Here is a 27,759-nt window from a genome sequence, read left to right on the forward strand (position 1 = left end):
AGAAATGACCCCCAGGAAGAAAGGGGCCTCTCTGGTCCCTGCGACTGCCACCGGTGTATGAGAGATCTTCAAAAAATTCATGTGAAAATGCAGACTACGAAAAAAAAAACCAGGCATGAATTTCAAAGTATCTTGCCTCAATATAAACTTATCTTTTTAACTTATCTTTCCACAAACTTCTGGAAGTACCCTCGTAGTTGGAAGCCCAGGCTGGGTGCACGGCAAAGAAGGAGCCGCAGGCAATATCCCCTACAATCCAGTGAAGCCCATTGTTAAGACCCAGGCTTGTGACCAGCAGGAGCCTCGGAGCAGAGCCTGGAAGCCCACCTGTTAGGGGTGCTGGGGAGGCAGACGCCGGCACAGGACACAGCGTTGAGACTTTGCTGCTCGGTGAAGTAAGGAACGGGACCTGGTGATACCTGGTGACCAAGCAGCGACTCAGGCCTGCTGAAATCACCTCACACAGGTCTTCTCCTGTGCTGATCCTTTTCCCTCCCTAATGACCTTGTTGGAGTCACCACCAGGAAACAAGCACAGGCCGAGATCCTCAGCCACGCTTTCAGCAAGCAGCTGATCGGCTCACCTCTCCTGCTCTCCGCTTTCTAACACCCCCCTCCCTGGGCCCTGGGCCGGCAGAAGAGCAGGCACTCCTTGGGCCATCTCTGTGGCGGCACCAGAACAGGTGCCGTGGGCAAGAGAAGGCTAAGACTCTTCCGGCTCCTCCCTGTCTGCTTTCGGGAACTCTCTTACACATTCTGCCCAGCGCCTCCCGCACCTGAAGCCTCCATCATGCTCACCTCCCCCAGGTGAACCAAACCCAGGAGGCTGCAAAGTCGGGACTAGCAGTCACCTGCCTGGCTGCAAGGACAGTTTGGGTCACTTAAGGGCCCCAATCCTTACTCACTGTGCCCCTGTGCTGACTCCACAACCCCCATATTTGATCTGTGGGCTTCCCAGCTACAAGGAAGCAACAAGCCTCCTGTGCAGCCCATCCACCAGGGACCCCCCTTCCCAGCATCCCTCTCACACACACACACACCCGCCCCCCAAGGCTGGAGCCTGCACAGCGGCCAGGAGATGGCCATGGCTTCCCAGCGGCCCCTCTGCAGGGCCCAGCCCCTGCACGCCATTCTCTGTGCTCCTAGGTTACTCATCTAGCCGGAGAAAGTCAGGAAATGTTTTCTTTTATGTCCTCGGTCCCTTCCTGCGGACACTCCGCACACTGTGTGGGAAGTCACCTAAAGTCAAGGTCCCTCTGGGATGTGGCTCCTGCCGGCCTTTTGAACAAGGCGTGACCTTCCACCTTCTCACCGGGGCTCAGTTTCCCAACCTCCTGCCAGTGAGTTAGAAATTCCCAAGGACCACGCATTCTCCGGATCTGATTCCAGGGCGCACCCCTAGATTGGATGAAGCAAGTACTCCGCAGAGCAGGAAGCTCATGAGATACCTGAACCTTACAATGAATGATTTCTCAAACCTGCCCCTGAACTCCAACATCCCGTGTGGCAAGGGGCAAGGCCCCGTGTCACACACAGGAAGGCACCCGCCAACGGCACCACGTCGCTTTGCTCAAAGCGCTTTCCAGTTATTTTTACTTTCATTTTATCACATCATCACTAAGAGGCTAAGAGCAATGGGGATCATTACTTCCATTTCGCAGACGGAGAAACTGAGATCAAAAGAGGAAACTTCGAAGGCGCACTAAGAATTCCACCAGGGCTGGAATTCCAGCCAGATCTTCCAGACCAAAGGAAGGAACTGGACACCAAGGTAGCAGGGATGCGGCGGGCGGGGGCGGTGCGTGCAGCAGCGGCTCCCCGGGTAAGGAGAGAGAGAGGGTGCGAGTCCCGGGTCGCCTGGAAGGGGTTCGACTTGCACCCCCCACCCCCGCCGGCGCGCCCCGGCTTTAGACTGGAACTAGTGGCGCGGAGGCTCCTTTGTCCTGGACAATATCCTCTGAGGTGGAACCCTTCAATTAAAAATCCGTTACTCGGGTTTGAAAGTTGAGCTCCGTACCTGCAGAGGCCAGCTCCGCGTCTACAGGGGAAAAAAGAACGGCACCGGGCCGGCGGCCGGACGTGAGCCCCGAAGCGGGCCGGTGCCGGGAGGGTCCGTCCTCCGCCCCTTCCTTTCGCCTCGCAGCGGGAGGGGGCGGAGGAGGGGCACCCCACGGAGACGAGTTTTCCTCCAGGAGGTGGGGAGCGAAGGGATGGTCCCAGCCCCGGTGCGGCCACCTGCAGACGCCTCCCTCCCTCCCAGCCTCGGGGTCCCACGCACGCCGCGGAAGCGGAGCCCCCAACCGGGGTCGCGCGGCGCCCAGGGGCCTAGGGCTGGGGGCGCGCCCACGCCCCCGGCTCGAGGCTCGCGCCGCACCCGGCCTCTCACTCACCCGCGCTCGCGCCTCGGGGGGCCAGACCGGGGCGTCCCCGCCGTGTCGCGGCGCCCGGCCCGGGGGCCGCCTGGCTGGGGTCTGGGGGCGCGGGCCCACGGCGCTCCGGCTCCCGCTCCGGGCCGCTCCCGGGGGCCCGAGCCAGCCCCGCGCCGGGGAGGGGCGCGCCGAGCGCCGGGGAGGGCGGCTGGCCCCGCGTCCCGGGGACCGCCGGCGGCGGCAGCAGCAGCAGCAGCAGCAGCAGCAGGAGCGGCGGCGGCCACCGCGAAGCGCGCGGCGAGGCCATGGTGGCGGCGCCGCCCGCGCTCACATGCCCGGCGCGCGGGGCGAGCGCGGGGCGGCCGCGGGCGCGAGGGACGCGGGGCCGGGAAGTCAGCGAAGTGGGGCTGCGAGCGCGCTCCCCGCCTCAAAAGTTGTGGGCGCCGCGGGCGGGCGGCCGGGGGCGGGCGGGCGCGGCGGGGGCGGCCCGCGGCGCCGCTCCATGCTAATTAGCGCGGGCGGGTCGCGGGGCGGGCGGCTCCTCCTCGGGCTGACATCACCCGGCCGGCGCGCGGGCCCGGGGCGGGGAGAGGCGGGAAGGGGGCGGGGGCGCGCCCGGAGCGCGGCCGGCCTGGGACGGGGGCGGGGCCCGCGACGCCCCGGACGGCTGCGGCCGCTCCCGCGCGCCCCTGAACCTGGCTTTGCCTTCTGCAGACGAATGAAACCGAACCTTGTCGATCGGAACCACTTTCTCAACTCCTTACACGCACAGTGCGTCGGCGGAAAGCAGGTCCGGCGAGCGGTGATCCTCACCAACTCCACTGCACCGAGCGCCCGGGCAGGGGAGTGCAGTGGAGCCCGGCGCCCTGCTCCCCGCCCGGCTGTCGCCGACCTAGCGGATTCGAGGCGCCGTCCTCCCGCGCCACCCCTCCGCGTCGTCCTCTGGCCAGGGCAGGAAGCCTCGGTCCTCCCAAGCCTGGGTCCTGTCCCCACCCGCCCGAGTTCTGCGGAGAAGTCGCGGCCGGGACGCCCAGTCGGGCCGCAGGGAGAAGAAAGCTTTGAGTTCAGGCAGCCCTGGGGCCCTGGAAGAGGGCTTCTGGTTGCAGCCTGAGCTCACTAATGCCCGGAGACCACCGGTTTTTAAATGGCCTCTTTCAGGGGAGAGGTGCAAAGATTTCGTGCAAACAAGTTTACGTGCTAAAACAATGTTGGGTGAATAAATAATAAGATGTTCAAATTCGGGGCTGGGGTTGTGGGGAGGGGTTAAACCTGCTACCTGTGACCTGTGGGCACCCGGCTGCTCCACCTCCAGTCCAGCTCCCTGCTAATGCGCCTGGGAAAGCAGCGCAAGATGGCCCAAGTCCTTGGGCCCCTGCACCTGCGTGGGAGACCCAGAAGAAGCTCCTGGCTCCTGGCTTCCAATCGGCACAGCTCCGGCCATTGTGGTCACGTGGAGAGTGAACCAGAAGATGGAAGATCGCTGTATATCTCTCCTTCTCTCTCTGTAACTCTGCCTTTCAAATAAATAAATCAATCTTTGAGAAAAAAAAAAAGTAAATTTTAGGGCTACGAGCCTCTTTTAAAGTAAAGAAAGAGTGGCTCAAAGTGGGGAACAGTTTGCCCCGTCAGTTTTCTTAGCGACTGCACCTGACTACCTGCTGCTCATGAAGACATGGGTATGGGCTTCTCCATCCCCTCTCTGCTCCTCCCTGCTTCTCTGTCTCCATGACCCACCTCCAGGGGGAAGAGCACACGGTGTCCAGGGCGGCCGCAGATGGGCCAGGGCCCACTCCCAGGACAAGTGAGTCATTTGGCAGAAAACATGAAGGAAGCTGCGTATAAATAAGCTCACCTTCAATGAGGCAGTGAGGGGCACGGATTTCGATTGATTTTGTTTTCTTACGAATCACAAAATAAACCCAACTTTCCAGGCTCCTACATGGAATTCCCAGGTCTTTCCAAGAAAGCTCCAAACCAACACCCTGCTGTGAGTGATTTGGTTTGCTCTCATGGCCACAGCTCAACTTCTCTGGACATTGTCCGTATGCTAACAGGCAGGACCACACCGCTGCCCACACCCAGCCAGACAGGCCCCAGCAGGCCAAGACACCATGCTTCACAGAGACATTTCATTCAGCCAACCAGGAAGGATGAAGGGTCTGATGGCCCCTTCGGGCTTCTCCTGTGGACACGGAGATCCCACTGGAGCCAGCTGCACCTGCCACCTGCCACCTGCCCCTCCCCTTGGAGCACCACAGGTTTATCTCTCTCTAATCTTCCCTTAAGCTTCTCAGAGAAATGACCAAGGTCAGGGTAACTGTCAGCTGGGTAGGGCTTAGCTTGCACTAGGAGGGGGAGACACAGGGAGAATCTGTGGAGTGATGGGTCACAGTGTAGAGGCATCCCAGCTCCTTTCGATTTCCTCCAAGGACAGAAAAAGAGAAAGCAGCCTGAGTCAGAGCCAGTAGTTGATTTGCTCTTAGAGCCCTTGTTTCTTGACCTGACTTGACCACTGTGATCTGAGCCTCGGTCTCTTCATCTGCACAACATAGATCATCCTAGACGATTGCTAAGGAGTGCTCCAGCTCTGGTGTTTCAGGATTCAATGAAGATCTTCTAATCCACACTAGCAAGGAGGCATGGAACTGATGTCTAGGGACATTGGTAATGTTGCCTTCCCAGGGATCTGAAAATCTAGACGAGATTGCTGATCATCCCACATGGCTTAGCAGAGATCCCCTCTGGAGCCAGGGGATGGATCAGATGATGGCTCATCTAGAACGAGACAGGTAGGAAACCAGCTTAAACCAGATTCCTGGGCTGCGTGAGGAATCGGGCATTCCTGAGCTCTTCAGGGACAGGAAGGGGGCCACTCCAGAGTGAAATCGCAGGGAGCTCAGTGGTTCTTCCGCTTGGCACTGCGTGAATCAGAGCTCTGCATGGGTGCTCCTGACTGCACTTGTATTAGGCAGAGGAGGCTCGGAGCTAAGACACAGGAACAAATAGTGCCGCTCCCCAACCCCCAAATGTAGCAACCTGACCCCACAGATGTTTAATTCCTGTTCACTGAGCATTAGGTGTGGATGTCCAGGTCAATGGGGTGGCTTCTTCCCCACACACTCCCTAGGAATTCATACTATGGTGGCTCTGCCGTTCAATGGATGGCTTCCAAAGTTGCCCTGGGGGACAGCATCCAGAGGTGAAAAGAACAGGGCAATGTGAGGGGAGGGTGCAGGTGGGGAGCTTTGATGGGCCAGGCCTGGGAGTGGCATGCTCCACTTTTACATTTTATGGGTGAGACAGGATCATGTGATTCACCAAACTGCAAAGGAGCCTGGGAAATGTAGTCCAGACACATAGGCAGAGAAAGGGGGAGGGGATTTGGACACACAGCTAGCCATTTCTGCCCTACCACTTGATATAAGTAGAGTGCAGACAGAGAGGGACATTAAAGCAGATTCATCTCTATGGCCTCAGTTTATTTCTTCATACAACAAGGGTGTTGAATTCAATGCTCTCAGTGCCCATCAACCTTAGTATTCTGTGGTCTAAAGAGGTGACCAAATGTCCCTGTCACCAAGGTAAGCAAGCCACGCAGGTTCCTGCCGCAACACACCCTCAGCTAGAGAGGCCCTCCTCTGCTGCTCTGACGGGTGCACCCAACTGAGAGGGCCTTGGGTTCGCTCCAAGTTCTGGTCCCATCGCTTGGCCAAAGTCAGTGATCTCTGTTGGTCTTGGGTACCCAGCTGTGGCTGTGCAGTGGGATGAATGTCGTTACCCTTGGCTGCCTCCCCAGTGGTTGGTCTGCACATGCAATGAGATCCCTGTCGGTAAGGCACCTGGAGCTCTTCTGACTCTAGTGCTCCGTATGCTGCCCTCACTGTAGCCAGAGTTCCTTACAACACTGCTTGCTGAACAGGCCCCAGAGTGTGCCCAGTTCCTGAGAGTGGTGCCCTGCAGGGCGTGTGCCAGTGCAGGGCGGCATTGCCATGGCTGGGGACAGAGGGGACAACATGGAGGCAGCATCTCAGAGACCCTCGGGCAGCTGGTGATTCAGCCCACAGTGTGGCTGACGGATCAGCCAACAGAAACCTGGACTGAGCCTCACCTGGAGGCAGGCGAGCTGTGCTTAGGCAGCACCGTCTCCCCTGGAGAGTCTGGCCTGCTTCTCTCTTGCGTGCTTCCCACCCCATTACACTGTGGGGCTGTCTCCTCCCCCTCCCAATCTCTGAGCTGCTTTCTGGGAAAGACTGGATCTTGTTCATCTTCGTACCCCCAGAACCCAACCCAGACCTTCTCTCTCTCATTAGTCATTCAACAAATATTTACTTAGTAAGTACTCTGTGCCTGGCTCTGGGTTAAGTATTGGTTGAGTCTCTGATCTCCTAGAGCTTAAAGGCTTGGAGAAACCTGACAGTAACCAGAAGGGCATAAACAGAAACTCATCAGCGTGGGAGCGCTGCGGGGGTGGGTGTTGGTCTCCCAGTGGACATGAAATTAAGCACAGTCTCAAAGCTGTGTAGGCCGCTGACCAGGAGAAGAAAGCTGGGGAGATTATGTGCCAAGGCCCTGAGGCAGAAGCAACTGGGATCAGTGTCAAGGACTGGAAGGAAGCCAGCGTGCCTGGAGTCAGAGAGGGAGGGAGAACGCGGCACACAGTGAGGCTGCAGACCGAGAGCCTCCATGCCAGGCAGACCCGGCTGCTCTTTTTTTTTTTTTTTTTTTAAATTTTTTTGGCAGGCAAAGTAGATAGTGAGAGAGAGAGAGAGACAGAGAGAAAGGTCTTCCTTTTTGCCGCTGGTTCACCCTCCAATGGCTGCTGCGGCCGGCGCATCGCGCTGATCCGAAGCCAGGAGCCAGGTGCTTCTCCTGGTCTCCCATGGGGTGCAGAGCCCAGGGACTTGGGCCATCCTCCACTGCCTTCCTGGGCCATAGCAGAGAGCTGGCCTGGAAGAGGGGCAACCAGGATAGACTCCGGCGCCCCGACCGGGACTAGAACCCGGTCTAGAACCGGAGGATTAGCCTGTTAAGTCACGGCACCGGCTGCTACTGCTCATTTTAAGGACTGCTACCTTAAGAGTTTAGGGAAATCTCTGTAAGGTTTCGTGTCAGAGAGATGGGGCCAGGTGGTGGTGGAGAGGAAGAGGATGGACATGGAAGACAGAGGTCAGGGTTCCCTGAGATTCTGCTTTGCAGGATCCAGTGGATGGTGGAGATGGGACAATGGGTGAGAACTAGGTCTTCGAGATCAAGACCATTGGCTTAGTTTTGGAGCTGGGCTTGGGGTGACTGCATAGCATCCAGGCAACCATGTCAAGTGTGCATCTGAATCCACAGACATGGGGCAGAGAGGTGAGGTCCAAGTTTGAGGTGTGGATTTGGAAACAAAGGGATGAGCGGCGTGGGGAAGAGAGTACCATCATCAGAGAACTTGAAAGTGAGCCCTGCGGAGCCCAACGTGACATGGCTGAGCCAGGAAGGAGACTGGACAAAAGCCATGGAGAGGCAGGAGGGAACCCAGGAGAAGATTACATCACCAGAACAAAGGGAAGGAAGCCGTGGCTAAGCGTGAAACACTGCCAGGAGGTCAAGTGAGGTGAAGATGGATACTGCTCAGAGGTTTAGCAACATGGAAGTCACTGGTGACCACAACAAGATTTAAAAAAATATTTACTTATTTGAAAAGCACAATTAGAGAATCGAGGGGTTGTGGGCGGGGGGAGATAGCTTCCATCCGATGGTTCACTCCCCAAATGGCCACATTGGCCAGAGCTGGGCCAGGCCAAAGCCAGGAGCCTGGAACCCCATCCGGTTCTCCCAAGTGGTGGCAGGGGCCTAAGCACTTGGGCCATCTTCCGTTTCCTTCCCAGGCACCTTGGCAGGGAGCTGCACTGGGAGCCGGCACAACCAGCACTCTGTGGAGTGCCAGCATCGCTGGCGGCAGCTTACCGCTCTGCGTCGCCAGCGCTGGCCCCAGGAATGGTTTCCTTAGAGTCACTGGAGCAGACCCACGAGGAGGGGCTTGCAAGGAGTGAGAAGTGCTGCAGCTAAGCTGGCAGAGATAACTTCTCAGGAGAGTTTGGCTTTGAAGGAGGAGAGTGAGTGAGGACAGCAAGTCGGGGGGATTAGGAGTATGGGAGTGCTCGTGTGTGATGAGGATCTGAACATGGAGAAGGTCCACTTGGCACAGGTCTAACAAAGAAAAGACACTCGATAAGGTCAGGCCCCTGAGAAGCACCGCAGCCCTGTGAGGGGCCGGCCTCAGGAGGAGGGGCAGAGGAGAGTGTGGGCAGGGCTGGGGTCTGCATTTCTGCCCAAGGACCGCAGTTTGCTTTGTAACAGGAGGCGAAGCTTTCTGCTGAGTGGAGGAGCCGAAGGGGCAGGACCTGAGGGTTTTGAAACGTTGAGAATTCATGTGTTCATTTTCTAAGACTGCCACAACCTGCTGGCACCTGGTGTCTTTTTTATTTATTTTTTTACTTGAAAAGCAGAGTTAGAGAGGGAGATTGAGAGAGAGAGAGAGAAAGGTCTTCCATTCGCTGGTTCACCCTCCAAATGGCCACAACAGCTGGAGTTGAGCCGATCCAAGCCAGGAGCCAGGAGCTTCTTCTGGGTCTCCCACGTGGGTGCAGGGCCCAAGGACTTGGACCATCTTCTGCTGCTTTCCCAGGCCATAGCAGAGAGCTGGATTGAAAGTGGAGCAGCGGGAGATTGAATTGGCGCTCATATGGGATGCTGGCACTGCAGGTGGTGGCTTTACCTACTATGCCACAGCGCCAGCTCCTGGTACCTGGTGTCCAGTGTTGTGGCAAAGCATACCTGTGCTGCCACCTGTGACATCGGCACCCCATAGCAGAGCACTGGCTCAAGTCCCAACTGTCCACTTCTGACCCAGTTGCCTGGGAAAGCAGCAGAAGATGGTCCAAGGACTTGGGTCCCTGGCACCCATCTGGGAGACCTGGAATAGCCATCGCAGTCATCTGGGGAACGAATTAGCAGATGGAAGATCTCTCTCTCTCTCTCTCTCTCTCTCTCTCTCTCTCTCTCCTCTGTACCTTTCAAATAAACAGATACATCTTTTTACAAAGCAACAGCAATGCATCCCCTCCCAATGCTAGAGCTTAGGATTATGACGTCAAGGGCTCGGCGGAGCTGTGCTCCTGCTAAGGGCTCTGAGAGATTCCTGCCTTGCCTCTTCCTGGTTTCCGGTGGGGGCAGATAATCCCTGGAGTTTGCAGGCTTGCAGCTTCTGCCTCTGTCCTCACATGGCTGTCTTCCCTCTCTCTCTCTCTGTGTGTGTGTGTGTGTCTCCCCATGGTCTTCCTATAGGGACACCATCATGGGATTTCAGGCCCATCCTGATTCAAAATGCTCTCGTTTTTAACTTGATTAGATTTGCAAAGGCTCTATTTTCAAATAAGGTCATGGTCATGATCACAGATATCAGAGGCTAAGAGCTGAGCAAACGTTAGCGTGGAAAATTCTATCTGCTACAATGAAGAAGTTTAAGAATACAAGCAGGCATTGCTTAATGACAGGGTGATGTTCTGAGAAGGGTGTAGCTGGGAATGTTGTTGTTTTGTACACCACAAAGTATGGTCTCACAAACCAAGATGACTGCACTATCGCAGGCGACAGTCTCACGGAGCAGTGTCGTTTATGTCGTCCTTCGCTGAGGGACACATTGCTCTGCAGTGCACGGCTGTAGTTGTAGAGGGTGACAGACATGTCCCCAAACACCTGGCCCTGTCATGGGCCCATGGAGACTGGGGAGCAACTGGCAGCTTCGGCTGTCCCCCGACTTGCTCCCCTCTGATGAACAGCATCCAGCATCCTGGGCCAAAGCTGGGGCAGCTCCTCCATCTCCTACTGCAGGGCAGGGTTCCTTCCCACCGGGAACAGGGACCGTGGGCCTCTCTTGACCCCTGCTGCCTTCCTGTGTCAGCCATCTCTGCATCCCATTCAGTCCCTTTCACTGCCCAGAGATACAGGAAGAACCCCAGGGCTGCAATAGAAGGAGCAGAATCTAGCCCTCCAAGGAACAAACACCTGCTACCCTGCGCTGTTTTGTTCCGAGCTCCAGGAAGCAGAGTGCCTTGAGATTTTGACCAAAGAATGGAAGGAATAAGCCCAGCTCCTCATTTCTGGCCCCTCCTCCCAGCCAGGAGAAGCCCCGATGTCTCCTTCCTGGAATGTCGGGAATGGGCTCCTTGGGTCCAGGTCGGGCCTGGCTGCTTGCTGGCCTCCAGGCCTGGGGAGCCCTCACTGCCTCTCTGCTAGCTGCTGCTGGTCTCCAGGGCCAAGGTGAAGATGTAAACACCACAAGGCCTCTGGAAACTGACTGGGTCCTCCTCCAGGGAGGAAGGGTTGCTCAGGGCCTGGCCAGGCTCCCAAGCCTCACACACAGCAGCGCTGAGCTCCGGCGTGCAAGGTGTGGGGCGGGCCCCTGCATGACCTTCCGCTGCTTGTCTGCCCATCTGAGAGGACCATCGCATTCCAAACAACGTTCCTCTGATAAAATTGGCTACATGCTGTAAACGTCAGCAAGCCTGGAACATTCTCCAGCGCAACAAGACTCTGATAAAGCAGAGCCATCCAGCGTGAAACACCCTCCCCAGAGCAGGCAAGGGAATTCCTGGGATGCCACGAGGCTGGGCAACATGGCCGGGGCCCAGGGAAGGGGCAGAAAGGCCAGAGCAGACCCCCATAAGCAGAGGGACCCGGATGGCCAGCCATCCTGTCACTCATCAGTCAACAGTATTTGTGGAGCACCTCCCAACCCTCAGGTCCTAACAGAGTCACTGGGAACACAGTGTCTCCATGTGACAGCAAAGCAGCCCTGACTTTCAAAAAGAAGTGACGCCTGCCTCTCCTCACACAGCGCAGGTTAGCAGCCAGGTGCAAGGTCCCACCTTCTAATCCAGACCCTGCCACCCCACCCTTTACCCCTGGCAGCTCCTGCTCACCTCCCTCGCTCTGGGAGCCCAAGTGGTTCATCTTCCTCCACCTCCCACTGGGCCCTTGTTATGGCTTGGATAATACGTTGGGTGTTTCCCAAAGACCCATGGGTTACAAGGGCTTGATCCCCAGAGTCTTGTGTTAATAGAATAAGGATGGAAACCAGTCCAATCACGATGTCTGAAGCGGGGCCTTGCAAACTGATTAGTCTGGAATAGGTGATTAGGGTGGAGCCTAGGATGGACGCACGGAGGCTTCCTAAGGAGAGACACGCACGTGCAGGTGAAGTGTGCTCCCCTCCCTCTGCTCCCGGCTCACCGCGGTCCTCTCTGCCGTCCTCTGCCCTCATCAGATGCCGGGTCAATGGGAGCTGCCCAGTCTTGGACCGTGGAGCTTTCTCCCTGCTTACGTAGCTCCTCTCAGGTGTTTCAGTCACGGTAGCAAAGAGCTGGAGGCCACAGGCCCCATGCTCTTGGTGCTCTGGTGAGCTTCCTGTGGGCAGGCGTCTCCTCTTCCTGTCTCACTCCGTGTCACGCGGCGCCTTCCTGGCTCCTCACCTTCTCCATCGTTCTCTCTTTTGCTCTCCGTTTCTGCCTTTTGTCCGCGCAGCGCGTCCCCGATCTTCCTTCCCCTTTCTGTTTCTTCTCCTTCAGAGACAGGGTACGCACAGCCTCCTGCAGTTGCTCACGCTCGTGGAATATGTTTTCACAGTCTCTGGGCTTTATCTTTAGAACCCGTCGAAGCATAGTTGTGCTTTTCTGTGCTGTCTGAATGTCTTGCAGGAGCATGTGTAACTAGTTGAAACTTTTTAGTAAAATGTTATGTCCCTGGGGAAAAGTGCACATGTAAGGTGCCAGCAACCTGCTGTGCGGAGCTCAGCCCCTTAGCACACCTGTGCACGCACACCTCCAGACGAAAGGTGCTCCCGTTCCCTCCCAGGCATTCTCCTCCACAGAGGTCACCATGACCTGACTTCCTTCAGCACAGAGTAGTGTTTTGTTGATACCAGACAAAACCCTTGGCCTTGTCTTTTATGTATATGGAATGCTGCCATGCAAACCTTTTTGTGCCCAGCTCCTGCTGCTCCCCAGTCTGACAGTGAGCTTCCGGCACACAGCTGCCCGTCATCGTCGATTCCTCACCCTGCTTGCTAGACAGAGCCACTGTGGGCTATCCTGCAAGTTACTGGCCCTCCTGTCACCAATGGGCATGGGAGTAGTTTCCGTCTGCAGTGATTACAGCAGCTGCTGTTAACGCTGGTGGATGTATCTTTTGATATTACTTTATTACTTTATAATCAGGAAAGAATGAAAACTATTTCCATTTGGTAGCTGTGTGGAATGTTTTTTTTTTTTAAAGATGTATTTATTTATTTGAAAGGCAGAGTTAGAGAATGAGAGAGAGAGAGAGAGAGCGCGCGAGATTCCATCTACTGGTTCATTCCCTAAATGTCTGAAATGGCTGGAGCTGGGCCAATCTGAAGCCAGGAGCCAGGAGCCAGGAGCCAGGAGCTTCCCCCCGTCTCCCATTTGGGTTCAGGGGCCCAAGCACTTGGGCCATCTTCCACTGTTTTCCCAGGCCATTAGCAGGGAGCTGGATCAGAAGCACAGCAGCCTGCATGGGATGCTGGCGCCACAGGCAGAGGCTTTATCTGCTATGCCACAGCGCAGGCTCCTGTGTGGGATGTTTTCGTAAAAAGTTCTGGAGTGGGAGACAGAACATCTCAGTCCTTGCTCTAGCTTCTCTGTCTTCTAGTTCTAAAACCTTGGGTGAGGACAGGCATTTGGCATGGTGGTTAAGATGCTACTTGCATCCCATATCAAAATGCCAGGGTTTGACTCCCAGCTCCACTTCCAATTCCAGCTTCCTGCTAATACATACCCTGAAGGCAGCAGGCAGCCCAGATGAAGCTCCTGGCTCCTGGTTTTGACATGGCCCAGCCCCAGCTGTTGCAGGTATTTGAAGAATTTCAGAGAGAGAGAGAGAGAGAGAGAGAGAGAGAGTCTTCCATCTACTGGTTTGCTCCCCAAATAGCCATAATGGTCAGGGCTAGGCCAGGTAGAAGCTAGAAGCTAAGAGCCTGGAACTCCATCCAGGTCCCCACATGGGTGCTGGGAGCCCAAGAACTTGGGTCATCTTCCATTGCCTTCCCAGGTGCAGTAGCAGGGAGCTGGATTGGAAGTGGAGCAGCTGGGACTCGAACTGGTGTTCTGATATGGGATGCTGGTGTTGCAAGTAGCTGCTTAGCCTTTTGTGTCACAACACTACCCCTTTATTGTGTTTAAAAATGTAGAACCTGTGGCTTTCATTAGAAAAAAAGTCTCCCTAACCCCTGACATACCTTGAGCAACAAGAGAAAGCCTCAACATTTCTGTCTCCAAAGGTCTACACTTCATGAGCAGGACGGATACGTGGCCTGTGCCATCCTTGGCCCCTTCCACGTGGCTCTCGGCTCACAGTAGTTGGGGGCTCCTGGTCTAGACAAGCCACAGAAAGAACCACTGACCGGTTTGCAAGGGACCTCAGGGGCAGGCCCAGGTGGCTTGAGGGGAGGGGCATCCCCAGAGCAGACACAGATGGCTAGGATAGCATCTGTGCCCACGCCCCGTCTACTACCCTACACCATCTCTCTGGGAGGGAGAGGACCCAGCCAGAGGGTGGGCCAGGACAGGTGTGCTGACCATCCGAGCCAATCTAAGGCTCTCGGTCTCCACCAGCGTGGGGTCATTTGCAGGTTTACGGAAGCTGCCGCCGCCCACACACAGGTGAAGGCAGGCTGGGTCCTCGCCACGGCTCCCACCAAGTTCTTTCTCCCCATTCATCCAAAACAAGCTGTGAAGCTCGGGCCCTGAAGGGCACTGACTGCTCACGATTTCCACAAGGGGAGCCCCCAGCAGCTTCCTCCTGGGCTTGCGCAGCTGCGCTCAGTGCTGTGGGATACAAAGCTACGGCTCCCTGGCCCGGATCCTCCCCTCGGGGTGGGAAGACAAGTGTGGCCCAAAGGATAGCAGGCCACTGGGGGAAGGAGCTTGAGGAGAAGGGCTGTGAGGAGACACAGGAACAGATGGGAGCCTTGAAAACCAGGCTTGACACTGCTGATTCTCAACCCTGGCTGGACAGAATGGCCAGTGCTGCCCGCACCTGCCCGTAACTCAGAATCTCAAATCGTGAGCGCCAATTTGCTCTGAAAGCTCCCGGCTGGTGCTAATGTGCAGCCGGGGTTGGAAACCACTGCCTTAACCTAACGCAGTCAGAAACAGATGTCGGGTTAGCTTCCGGCCGCAGAGGCACGCGCCCAAAGCAGCTGCCTGAGAAACATGGGTTGAGCACCTGCCCTGTGCGGAGGGACGGTGCTAAGCTCTGGGTATCCACACATGAGGGAGCCTTACCCTGTCCCTGCCCCTGACCAGCCAATAGAGCGAGAACCCAGTACTCGAAGACGCGGAGGTGCGCTTTCTCAGACAGGTGATGTTAGAGCTTTTCCTGCAGGATGTTCAGGTGTTTCCCAGGCACACACAGCAGCAGGACGTTCTGAGTGGAGGAAGGGCTTAGCCAGGGCCGAGTTCTGCGGGACACAACAGAGGGAGCGTCGAGGGAGCAGGCCGGACAGAGGCACAAAGACAAGTGCCAAGGCCCCGCAGTCTATCCAGCTCTCGGCATTTGCAAAACGAGGCAGGCAGGGCCAGCTGGAGGGGAGGGAGGGGCAGAGACACCAGTGAGGAGCCCACTGCAGTGATTCAGGCATGACAGGGCCACCGCCTGGACCAAGGAACTAACAGTGAGGACCAGGATGGAGCAACCCAAGATACCGCCCAGAGGACGGTGCTACCTCCTCACAGAAGGGCGGGGTGGGGGGGAGGAAAGGTGGCGGCGGGGAGACTGGGAGGGAGAGGGGCAGGCTGAGACGGACGACCCCACTTCTAGGTGACTAATTGAGTCAGTAGGGTAACAGCACCATGGAATTCGCAAAGATGGGGACATTGGGGTGCATTCCTAAAATTTCACGAGACTCCAAGATGCCCAAGTGAAGATGGGTCCGAGGGTCAGCTGGAGGGGAGAAGTTGGAGGGGACACACAAGGAGAGAAAGGGAACACACAGCCACGAGCAGCAGAGGGAAAGGCAGCGGCGTGGCGCCTAGCAGGGCAGGCACAGGTGGGGTTGCCAGTGTTGGGCTGGAGACAGGAGGAAGAAGGGAAACCGGGGAGTGGGGGAGCTGGGTCTACGAGGCACAAAAGCCCACAAGGCAGGAGAGCTGGCCTTTGGGGCGGATGACATTCTTAGTGGAGAGGTGATGTGTGAGAAGGCGCGACCCCAAGGCCTGGGCTCTTTCTAGAGAGCACGGATCCAGCTCCTCCATGGCAGGGCTCGGCACGGGGCCGCAGCAGCAGGCCAGCGAGGACATATTTCAGGCTGGTGGCTGCGCAGTCTCTGTCCCGAGAGCTACTGTACTCTGCTGTTGGAGTTGGCAGCAGCCACACACAACACATTCACAAAAGGGCAGTGTCCCAATAAAGCATTATTTTCAAAAATGAAGGGTTCAAAAGGTTAATTTTATGTTATCTGAACTTCACCTTAAACAAAACCCAAACAAAAACAGACTGCTGCTTTTGATTTGGCCCACAGGGCTACCTCACATAAGGTGTAATAAATCTTCTGATTTCATTTTCTTTCTTTCTTTTTTTTTCTTTTTTTTTTTTTTGACAGGCAGAGTGGACAGTGAGAGAGAGACAGAGAGACAGGTCTTCCTCTTTGCCATTGGTTCACCCTCCAATGGCCGCCACGGCCAGCGCACTGCAGCCGGCGCACTGCGCTGATCCGAAGCCAGGAGCCAGGTGCTTATCCTGGTCTCCCATGGGGTGCGGAGCCCAAGCACTTGGGCCATCCTCTGCTGCACTCCCGGGCCACAGCAGAGAGCTGGCCTGGAAGAGGGGTAGTCGGGACAGAATCCGGTGCCCTGACCGGGACTAGAACCCAGTGTGCCGGCACCACAAGGCAGAGGATTAGCCTGTTGAGCCATGGCGCTGGCCCTGATTTCATTTTTAAGAGTTGACCATGAACTACAGGACCCCAAGCTGCAGAGATGTGCTAAGACCAGGGGGTCCATGGGCCAACACACAGCAGAAATACCTAGCACTAAGCACTGGGGTGATTCTGCTGAAGATGCAACTCTGCTCCTGCAGGTCTTTCACAGACCACGAATATGTGACATCACTAATGACGCATGTGCGCACAGGCACACACGCAACTGCCCAAATCTGTGTTTATTTATTTATTAAAGATTTATTTTATTTATTTGAAAGACAGAGTTACAGAGAGAGGTAGAGACAGAGAGAGATCTTCCATCTGCTGATTCACTCCCCAGATGGCCTCAACAGCCGGGGCTCCGACGATCCGAAACCAAGAGCCAGGAGCTTCTTCCTGGGCTCCCACGTGGGATGCGTTGGGATGATCCAATGACTTGGGCCATCCTCTACTGCTTTCCCAGGCCATAGCAGAGAGCTGGATCAGAAGAGGAGCAGCCAGGACTAGAACTGGTGCCCATATGGAATGCTGGCACTTCAGGCCAGGGCTTTAACCCGCTACGTCACAGCACTGGCCCCCCAAATTTATATTTAAACAAACGCGATATCTTCAAAACAAGCACCTTGGGAGGCCTGACATAATTATTCTAGTGACACTCTTAGTTCTCAACACGTGTGTTGGGAGCTCACCTTTAGAACGTGCTCAAGTAAATTTACTAAGTCGTATCTCATTTTTGACCCAACAAAGATGATTTATTTTATCTTTAACAAGATTATTTATTTATTTGAAAGGCAGAGTTACAGAGAGGGAGGGAGAGACAGAGGGAGATCTTCCATCTGCTGGTTCACTCCCCAAATGGCCACAACAGCCAGGACTGGGCCAGGCTGAAGCCAGGAGCCAGGAGCTTCTTCTGGGTCTCCCACTTGAGTGGCAGGGCCCCAAGCACTCAGGTCATCCTCCACTGCTTTCCCAGGTGCATTAGCAGGGAGGTGGGCTGGAAGCAGAACAGCCAGGAATCAAACCGGTGCCCATGTGGGATGCCAGCATTGCAGGCAGCATCTTAACCTGCAGTGCCACAGCACCGGCGCCAAGCAGACCATTTAGCTTGCCCCGTGCCTACTCCCATGCTTGGTTCCACACCATTTCTGGTACTTCTTGAAGTCAAATGGACTCCCAAAGGATACAGGCTTACCATTCATTAGAATAGCCAAAGGTCCTGAAGAAAGCTCTGAAAATGGAATCCTGAGCATGATTTGAAGAATGGCAGAAGCACCGGCTTGAGCGATTGACACCGGGCACCGAGTTTTGAAGGCTTGAAGCTCCTCAGGGCAGATCAGGAGACGTACTCCCTTGCCACCAATGAGTGCACCTGCTCTCATCCTGTACCACAGTGATGGGGCCCGGCCAGGTGGCACCAAAGCTGGCCCCTCCTCCTCCCGGGCACGTTCCATCAGGTAGACTCTGGGTCTACTGGCCAACTGAACGTAGGACGTGGCGATGCAGCCTTTCTGTCCTGGCCCCGGGAACCTCCCTGGGGTCCTCCAATGTGTCCCTGCTTGTCCCCTCTCACTGGATGCTGAGAATCCAGAGGACGACTTGAGGGCGTGGAGGATGCTGAATCAGTGGTCCCTGGCGGGGAGCATAAAGCAGAGCTCCCAGGCATAACCTGAGCCTGAAGCAAAGCTCAGTGTCAATCACTGAGCCTGGGGGCGCCTGTTGCCACAGCACAGTCACCCTAGCACAGCTACAGAGAGCTGCCCACGTGAGCCGCACGCCGGCTAGATATCAGCCCTGCCATTCGGGGGCTCTGCCCTGGTGACTGCCAGTTTGGGTTCATATTTGAAACTAGGGATGTGTTCTCCACCTTCAGGCTCTGGATGCATATTACCTGCCACTGCTCCCAGGTCGGCACTGAGACCTCCCGCTGGCTTCCGGGGGTGACCGCTCATCCTCTGAGATGCTGGCTGCTCCCAGGGCATTCCAAAGCCCATCTGGCTGGCGCGTCCCACGTGGCCGACCTTCTAGGCCAGGGCTCACATGTGGCTCTTTTAACATAGTGCCCCCTCTAACAGTGGTTTTCCTTTTTATAACAAAACAACCATTATTTTGGAGATTCCCATTCAGAGACCTGCTCTGCGGCCCCTCCCTTCGGCAAATGGCCTTGACCGGGCACCGTTCTCCACGGGCCAGCCCATCAGAGCTGGGCGCCAGCCTAGATGCTGTCACTGCATGGGTGGTGCGCCCAGGAGCACAGGCAGTGGGGGCCCTGGTGCTGTGGGGCCTTTCTTGCCATCTGCTTTGCCTTTTACATGAACGGGACCTTCCTCCCAAGAGGAGGGCCAGGGGCCGAAGCCCCTACCTGCAGCCTCAGCTGACAAGTGGGCATCCTGCCTGCTCGCCAGCCCCACCCCAGCCCCACAGCCTGGCCTTCCTCTGGGCCATCTGGGTGGTCCTGGGGGGGGGGGGATAAGTCACAGCAGGAGGTGCCTTATCTGTTCTACAATAAGCTTTGGTTCAAAAGGACTGGAGAGGGGCGGCTGGTGTTTGGGAAAAATCCCCAAGGCCTTGTAAAGAGCGGTGTGTGTACAGAGGAAGGGGCCCAGGAAGTAGCCGGGCGGGTGGGCTGGCAGGTGGGGGCAGAGCTGAAGCAGCAGTGGGGCAGCTCTGTCAGTCCCCCTGGCTGGGGCTCAGTCACACAGCTGGCTTCCCGCGGTTGGCTTGTGTCCCGCTGCGCCTGCCTGCGCATCACAAGGCCCAGCTTGGCCTCCGAGAGAGAGGCAGGGGCCAAGAAGCACCGAGGATTCCACTTTTTCCTCCGGAGCCATCCACAACGCGTGCCACAGAAGCAGTGGAGGGGGAAGGAGGACACCCCCACATCATCTCCTGCCCAGTCCAGGGAAGACTCCCAGCTCCCTGCCGCGGGTAACCTAATCCCCATTTCACAGAGGAGGAGGCCAAGGCTGAGAGGGTTTCTGAAGTCTGCCGAGGTCACAAAGCTAACAGATGGCAGTCAGGGTTCAAACAGATCTTCTTCCCCAAATCTGAGGAACCTGCAACTCTAACCGAACTCCCTCTCAGGTGGGGCCAACTGAAAGTGGACGGTAGGGAGAGCTGTGGAGTCGAAGGTCAGCCTTCTCCCGCGTAGGGCCTTCTGTCTTTGTTTAGCTCATTCCCTTGGTTCAGAGCCCTTCCAAATCCTCTCACCAACCTGGTTCCAAACCTGCCTCCTCCAAGAAGTCCCCTGGATTTCTTCTGCACACAACATCTCCTTGGCACTCGTGTCTGCATCTTGGCCAGGCTGCTTGGCTGTGTGCTGTGCTCCCTCTGCTGCATTCTTAACTCTCCAGCCGCTCCCTGCGTGCAGCTCCATGCTCCTTCTCAGAGCTCAGCCCAGGTCACATGCGGTAGGTAGTATGATGGCCCTCCAGGGCCCAGTAACAGGGCTGAAGAGAGACACTGGTGGCCCCAGAAGGCCTTCTACAACCTTCACTCATTCAGACACTGTGACCCGCAACTGTAGACTCCCTGGTGAAACTTTTAGGCCAGGAATCAGGCCCTGTATTTCAGAAAATGTTGCTGGCCTCACCGTCATAAACACTGATGTGACAGCGTTCCTGGGACAGCCGGAGATACCAAGCCCTGTCTGAATGATCCAGTGACACGCATTCCATCTTTCTGACACTCTGTTCTGACCGCTGACCTTTGCCAGTGTGCAGACTGTACATGACACCTCCACAAGCCACCTCAGAGTCTCCCTGCCGCACCGGACGCTGGGGCTGAGGCCACTGGCTCCCTGTCAGCTGCCATGGTAACAACAAATTCTATGTGGGCTCTAGTCAGTTTCTGCTCGCTGCAGAATGGCCAGGCACTCGTGCGTGTACAAATCAGCAGGTAGGGGTGCTCGATGCCCACACAAGGCTAACTTTGGATGATGGGAAACAGGAAGCTGTGAATCCTGATCCCACCCTCTCTAGAAGGGGATCTTGAGACTCAGCGTTCCCAGGGCCTCTCAGAAGAGTGAGCAACACCTGCTCTGCTTCACTCCTCTCCCCTCCCACTCCTGCTACGCTGGATGACTCCCCAACAAAGCACTAGCGCACAACCTTCTGGTGGGGGGGGGGGCCAGGCTAAGACTTGACTGGTATTACCATTTAACACCCTGATTATGATTACTCACAAGGTTTTTGGACTTTATTAGAAGTTCAGCTTGCTCAGCATCTGCCCCCAAACTCAAGTGTGAGCTATTCGTTTTGGTATCCCTGACCCTGAGTATGATGTTGGAATTCTTTATCACATCCCATTCTTCTCCTACTCTTTTCCGTGAAATTATCCAGGGAGGGCACTCTTCCTGGACACTTGAGTCTTCTACTATATGTGGTTATCTGCTTTGGTTCCAGCGCTATGGGTTTTAGAGTGGGCTACTTTTTCAGCTTCTGATGCAGAATTCAAAAAAAGCAAAAAGCAGATTCAGTAAAGTCTTCTGTGTGGCCTGAAAAATAGTCCCCTAAAGACATCCACATCCAAGGCCGGCGCCGCGGCTCAATAGGCTAATCCTCCGCCTTGCGGCGCCGGCACACCGGGTTCTAGTCCTGGTCGGGGCGCCGGATTCTGTCCCGGTTGCCCCTCTTCCAGGCCAGCTCTCTGCTATGGCCCGGGAGTGCAGTGGAGGATGGCCCAAGTGCATGGGCCCCGCACCCCATGGGAGACCAGGAGAAGCACCTGGCTCCTGGCTTCAGATCAGCACGGTGCGCCGGCCGCAGTGCACCGGCCGCGGCGGCCATTGGAGGGTGAACCAATGGCAAAAGGAAGACCTTTCTCTCTGTCTCGCTCTCTCTCACTGTCCACTCTGCCTGTCAAAAAAAAAAAAAAGACATCCACATCCTGTCACTGGAGTCTATGAATACTTACTTCTTCACTTGGCAAACACTTTGCAGGTTGATTAAATTAGGGATCTTGAGCTGCCCAGTGACACTGATGGAAAACTTCTGGTCTGCAGAACTGTGAGAGAATAAACGTCGGTTGTTTGGAGCCACCTGCTTTGTGTACTCCGTGCCAGCAGCCACAGGCAGCCTGTGCAGCTTCTTTGAAAGGGCCTCCGGTGATCACCTAACTCAGCCCCTCGGGACTATCGCCCGCCTTGGTGCGGTGTTTCTCTTCCCCACACACAGCCCACTGCTAAGTCAAAGTCTGCTTTCTTTAAGCTGGTTCCGATGACGCTCAGAAATCTGGTACTTCCCTGAGTGCAGACGTCGTGGACAGCCAGCATACATGAGATCTCATCTCCAGGAGAGAATGTAAGACCTGCTTTGAGTCCCTCCCATCCAACAGGTCAGTGTTTCTCAAAGGCGGTCCAAGGACCACTTGCTAGAGTCACCTGAGCCATTTGTTAAGGATGTGAAGTCCAGGAAGCCCCTCCCACGTTACCAGATAAAAAAGCCTAAGGGTGAGGTACAGAAACCCACACTTTAAAAAATTATTTATTTATTTGGGAGAGAGAAAGGGAGGGAGGGGTGGAGGGGTGTGGGGGGGGGGGGAGGGAGGAAGGGACAAAAGCAGGGAAGGAAGGAGAGAAGAGAGAGGTCACTTCCCAGATGCTTAGAAACACTTGTGTTGGGCCAGGCCTGAAGCCGGGAGTCGGGAATTCAGTACAGGTCTCCCACGTGATGGCAGGAACTACTTGAGCCACCACTGATGCCTCCCAAGGTCTGCATTAGCAGGAAGCTGGCCTCAGGAGCTGGAGCCAGGTATAGAGCCCAGGTACTCTGACATGGACCATGAGCCACACTGTCATCCAGTAGGTTACATGCCCTCCCCAGTCTGCCCTCTGAACAAGCGCCGTGATTCTTGGCTCACCGACTAATGAGGCAGTCTACGAGAAGAAAGAGCCACAGTGACTCAACAATGCTTCCCTCCATAGCTCAGGGGTAAAATCACTGACCCTGGCTCAGGTACCAAACTCACCTAAAAGCAGCCATAGCCATGGTCTCCTCCCCAGGACCCTCCCAGGCTTGACCTGGCTCAGGTACCAAACTCACCTAAAAGCAGCCATAGCCATGGTCTCCTCCCCAGGACCCTCCCAGGCTTGACCTGCTCTAAGCCCCTTCCATCCACGGGTGCTTGTGATCAATGCCATGCTGATCTCACGGAGGAACCAGGTGAGTCCTGTCTCCTGTGTGGCTGTTCATGCACCAAAGTGGCGGTGAAGGTGCCCAGGGAGTCAGAGCCCACAGGCACCTTGGAGACAGGAGTCGCCGCTGGGCAGTTCACGGTAAATTCTCATTTTAATTAAAAAGACCTGACAAATACAAGTACCGTCTGACCCTGCAGTTCCACACCTGGGGACCATCCCTGAAGATAATCTTTATACCTGTACAAGTGTACAGCATGATGAACTGCAGAACAGCGTGCAAAAGACTGGAACGAATCCAGATGCCCACCACTGTGGAACGAGTGGACTGACTCACAGCACATCGCACAACTGGAAGACGATGTGGACACTGTATGTGTACTGCTATGGAGATATCTCCAAGCTAGATCTTTAAGGGAGAAAAGCAAGGTGCAGAACACATGTCTAAGTGATCAGCACTCACACTCCTGTGTGACTGTACATTCATAAGGACAACTAACTAGAAGTGTAGATGAGAACATGGTTGCCTCCGGCCGGGGTAGAAGCTGAGCAGAAGGAAACGGGATGGGAAGAAGACTTCGTTTTATCCATGAGTATACTCTGGGGCTTGGAACCATGGACGTGGATGCCGTATTAAATCAATAATTTAATTTAATTAAAAATAAGCATTTATTGTGGCCCTCAGAAGCAGCGAGATGTGGTTCTCCACACTGGCGGTCTTGGTGTCCAGGTGGAGCTCTTCCTAACGTTACCTGGGCTGGGCGTGCGGCTCCCGACCATAATGCAGATTTCCATTGTCCAAAGCGGCAGCGGGAGGACGGGCCGTGGGGTTTCCTACCGAGGAGAAGCAGCTCCACAAAAGGCCCAGGGCGTAGGTCCACTGGGTACAGGTCAGCTCCGAGACAGGAGGGTCTCAGCGCTGCTTCTAGTACTGAGGCATCAGCTGTTCCCGGCTCACGGAGGAGGAGTGGTGGTAGCGATCCCGAGAGGCGAAGTCTGCATTCTCCTGAGTGAGCTGAGTCATTGCCATGTCAACCCTGGCCGGGGAAGGCGCCAAGATGATCTGCTCCCGGGGGGACCGCCAGCTCCTTCAGCGAGAGAGACCCAGAGGATGGTAAGAAGGGAAGAGCAAGTGGGGCCCGAGGGAGATGAGTCTACTCTGTTCCGGACAGAGAGAGTACCTGCAGAACATCCCCTGGGCTAACATTCAACACGGGCTGAAAGGTTTCCAGTGTGACTGCTGAAGGCTGTGTGTATAACGGTTTCTGCACTCAAAGTGCAAGGGTCTTCAAAAAGCTCATGGAAGATGTGTATTATGAACAACTACATGGATTGCAACTTTTGGTGTCAAAATAAGCCTCTATTTTAATGCCGCTTCCCATGAACTTTATGAAATATTTTCACACACTTTAAAATAAGGAGAGTGATATTTACCCTTCCTAAGTAGAAAACCATAAAACAGCACACACTTTGAAGGAGGAAACCTACGAAGACTTTTTTGCCTTCCAAATGGTGTCATTCTGGGGTCTCTGTAGCTTTTCTTTGCCTTTCTTGTAGCTTTTCTTTTTGTCAAATGAAGTAACAAGTGAGAAGAGTAAAAGAGAAACCCTCTCCTATCTCATGGGAAGAAAGCTGGACGAGGCATGCTTCCCAGAGCCAAGGTCATCTAGCAAGATGGCAAGGCGGCAAACTGCAAAGGTTCTGGAGAAAAAGGTGGCCTCCAGGCAATCAGCCGGCCGCAGTGGTGCTCTGCACCCCGGTACAGCTGGAATAAACTGGGGAACGGGCTGCAGGCAGGATGGAGTAAGCGAAGTTCAGACAGGCGGTCAGGGCAGCCACAGAAGACAGAGCCAGCCACAGCTCCAGCCCCAAGCCGCTCGGCGGCCTCAGGAGACCTCCTGACCTCCTCGTGCCTCTGTTTGCTCATCTTCCCACCTCCTTTCCAGTTCCAGCGTCTGTGGGAGGTCCTCAAGCCATGAGATACGCAGGAGTTCCCTCTTAAAAAGTTTACTCTCAAAGAATCGTGTACATTACTAGCGGTAAGGTTCAACTGTTCGAATAAGCAACAGATTCGAGAGCTGTAAAAAGCTAGAAACTTAATTTCATAAATCGGTGGCATTTAAGCAGAAGGCTTCAACTGACACTGGCAAAACGCCACACTATTGAAGTTCAGCTCACATGGTAAAGGCACTATAGCCATCTGTTGAGAATTTATTTATATTACATAGGTTGAAGGTTTCTGAGAACTTAGTTTCTTTTTTAAAAAGATTTACTTTATTGATATGTAAGTCAGAATTAGAGAGAGGGAGGGAGAGAGGGAGAGAGATACTTCCATCTGCTGGTTCACTCTCCAAATGGCCATAACAGCTGGAGCTGGGCTGATCTGAAGCCAGGAACCAGGAGCTTCTTCTGGGTCTCCCACATGCATGCAGGGGCCCAAGCACTTGGGCCATCATCCACTCCTCTCACAGGTACATTAGCAGGGAGCCAGATCAGAATTGGACCATATGGCATTCATATAGGATGTTGGCACCTCAGGTGGTGGCTTAACCCACTACACCACAGTGCTGGCCCTGAGAACTTAGTTTCTTATACAAAGGGTAAAGTTTCAGAATGTAAGGTTAAGGGCTGGGTGTGTGGCACAGTGGTTAAGATGCTGCTTGGAGGGGCTGGCGCTGTGCTCCACCTGCAGCACCATATGGGTGCCAGTTTGAGTCTTAGCTTCTCCACTTCTGATCTAGCTCCCTGCTTATGGCCTGGGAAAGCAGCAGAAGATGGCCCAAGTGCTTGGGCTCCTATATCTACAGGGGAGACCTGGAAGAAGCTCCTGGCTCCTGGCTTCAGATTGGCCCAGCTCCAGCCATGTGGCCATTTGGGGAATGAACCAGTGGACAGAAGATCTTCTCTCTGTCTCTCCATCTCTCTGTCAGTAACTCTGCCTCTCAAATAAATAAATCTTAAAAAAAAAAAAAATGCTGCTTGGGATGACCACACGTATGGGAATGCCTGATTGAGTTCTGTGCCCTCTGCCTCCAGTTCCAGCTTCCTGCTGGTTAGCAGCACGGGGGACAGCAGAAGATGGCTCAAGTGCTTAGGTCCTTGCCACCCTCATGGGAGACCCAGACTGAATTCCAGGCTCCTGGGTTTGGCCTGGTGCAGCCCTGGCTGTGTAGGCATTTGGGGAGTGAACCAGGAGATGGCAAATCTCTCTTTATCCATCTCTCTGTCTTTCAAATAGAATGAAGATAAATTTTAAAAATTTAAGTAAAGTTAGAAAGGGCAAAAATGCCAAATCAATCAAGTAAGTATTTTTGCCAGTGCTTTATCTTTTCTTTATTATTTTTTTAGATGAAACCACCACATTCTTTTGAATTGGGAGAAATAATGTTTTACTTTCTAGTCTAGAATGGCTTAGGAACCCTTATGTGGACAGTTGCTATGGCTCCAGGAAAGGAAGCCTTCTCAAGGTCAGAGTGAGCACCACATTGTTGCAGATGTAACAGGAAGTAACTCAGCCAAATGCACTTGGGCAGAAGGACATTTGGTTTTGAAGGACGTTTGGGGCTGCAATGAGGGGAGAGTTCAAAACTACAGAATAAAGAACACGGCTACCCAGTTTTTATTTGGAAATGAATCACCATCCTCAACAACTACCACAAAATGTCACCAGTGACGACCCTCTTCCCTAGCCCCCAGAGCCAGACACTGTGCTAGGAGTGGTGTGGACTGTGTTCTATTCAGCCACTCACTGTCCTCTTCCAAGAGTCATCTCTTCTTTGACACAGCACTGCAGTGACCTTGGAGGGGAAGCCCCAGGACTCTAGGATGTAACACAGAGAGTGGCCCCTTCCCAAGGTCACTGTTTGGCTTTAAACCAGAAATGACTGAAAATGTTCTTGTTAATCAGACAAGGCCAGATATTATCACTCACACATGGCTTGCAGCTCCAAACTCTGTAGGCAGGGTCTACACAGAGTCTATTTTCGCTTAGACCCTACTTTCTCTCAGGTTATAAGGGATAAGAGATCAATATTGGTGTTCTGTGACCTGAGTTACCCATCCTGGTGCCTCTGAGTATCTGAGAGACAGAGGTCACGTCACCTTTACTGAAGCTCCACGTGGGACATGTACCCAGCCAGTCCCAGCAGGTGACAGGGAGCGTTCCCCACACACTCCAGCCTCTGTCCCTGGGCCCCAGTTCTCAGTTTCTGCAGTCCCTGGTCCCTTTTTGTCAATATCCCAAGATATTGCAGCAACTTGAATCAATTGGTGGTTCTCGCAAAGAGCTGTCTTGAAAAGGATTCTGGGTAATGGGTGGTTAGTGTTTGGCAGGCCTGGGGTTTGGGAAGATGAAAGGTTCTGGATGGCGATGTTGGTCACAGCACAACACAAATGTACTGAACACCATCGAGCCATGTACTCTTAAGTGGTTATGATGGCGAATTTTATGTGTGCTTTACCACAGCAAAAATATGAGGGAAAATAAAAGGTTCTGCACTTACATCTGGGACCAATGGAAAAGGGTCCCAAGATCCATTAGCAATGTCTGGGTGTGGGAGTTGGGAAACACTGGCAAGTGCATCCAGAGTTTCAAAAACAACCAACAGAATGAAACCAAATAAACACTGGGTGGGGCTCTGCCTGGATTCCCCCAGCCTGCAGCCTTGGCTGCTGACACAGAAAGGAGACAGAGGTCAGGGGACATTCTCCAGGATCTCAAGGACTTCAGAGGTGAGGAAGCACTGGAGGAGGAAAGCCACGGGGGCGCCTGCGTAACCTCTCCTCTCTGAGGCCCCTGCTTATCAGACTGGTGCATTCCCTCGCCCCACGCATCTGCACACAGAGGGTCTCTGCCGCACTTCTGCACTTGACCTCTGCGCTCAGCAGGATGGTCACGTCCACCACCTCTGAGGCGCCCTGGCTTCACACTTCCTCTGGCTTCGATCTTGTGCGTGCTGTGTACAGATGCTGCTGTGAACGCACTGAGAGCTGCTGCCTTGCCCTCGCTCTCACCATCGGACTCTAAGGAAGCCTCTCTGCGTCATGACTGAGGTTCAGAAGGGCAGAGGGCAGGAGCCACTGGAAGCTTCTGAAGGCCTGAAGCAGAGGGCCCGGGTGTGGTGGTGGAGGGGGAAGGAGGAACGAAACCTGAGTCTCCTGCACGTTCTCAACTGCCAGCTTCCCACACAATTCAGGCCCAAACCCAGCTAGAAATGGGATATCCTTGGTACTTCCCAGGATTCTGGGATACTCATTCATCCTGGTAGCAACCCCCAGTGAGCA

At 54.8% G+C, this 27,759-nt stretch overlaps 2 protein-coding genes across 2 annotated transcripts in view; both read right to left on the bottom strand.

The window, feature by feature from the left end:
• Nucleotides 1-2,675, bottom strand: part of HEG1 (heart development protein with EGF like domains 1) — an 89,495-nt gene extending 86,820 nt beyond the window's left edge. The window contains exon 1 of the mRNA XM_062209157.1: nucleotides 2,390-2,675. Within this exon, the coding sequence (XP_062065141.1) occupies nucleotides 2,390-2,675 (286 nt within the window). The remainder of the gene's footprint in view (nucleotides 1-2,389) is intronic.
• A 20,474-nt stretch (nucleotides 2,676-23,149) lies between these two features.
• The window catches only part of SLC12A8 (solute carrier family 12 member 8), a 179,112-nt gene continuing 174,502 nt past the window's right edge, over nucleotides 23,150-27,759 (bottom strand). The window contains exon 13 of the mRNA XM_062181070.1: nucleotides 23,150-23,564. Within this exon, the coding sequence (XP_062037054.1) occupies nucleotides 23,402-23,564 (163 nt within the window). The 3' untranslated portion in view covers nucleotides 23,150-23,401. The remainder of the gene's footprint in view (nucleotides 23,565-27,759) is intronic.

Source organism: Lepus europaeus, chromosome 2 (genome assembly GCF_033115175.1).
Source record: "Lepus europaeus isolate LE1 chromosome 2, mLepTim1.pri, whole genome shotgun sequence".
Taxonomy (NCBI): Eukaryota; Metazoa; Chordata; class Mammalia; order Lagomorpha; family Leporidae; genus Lepus; species Lepus europaeus.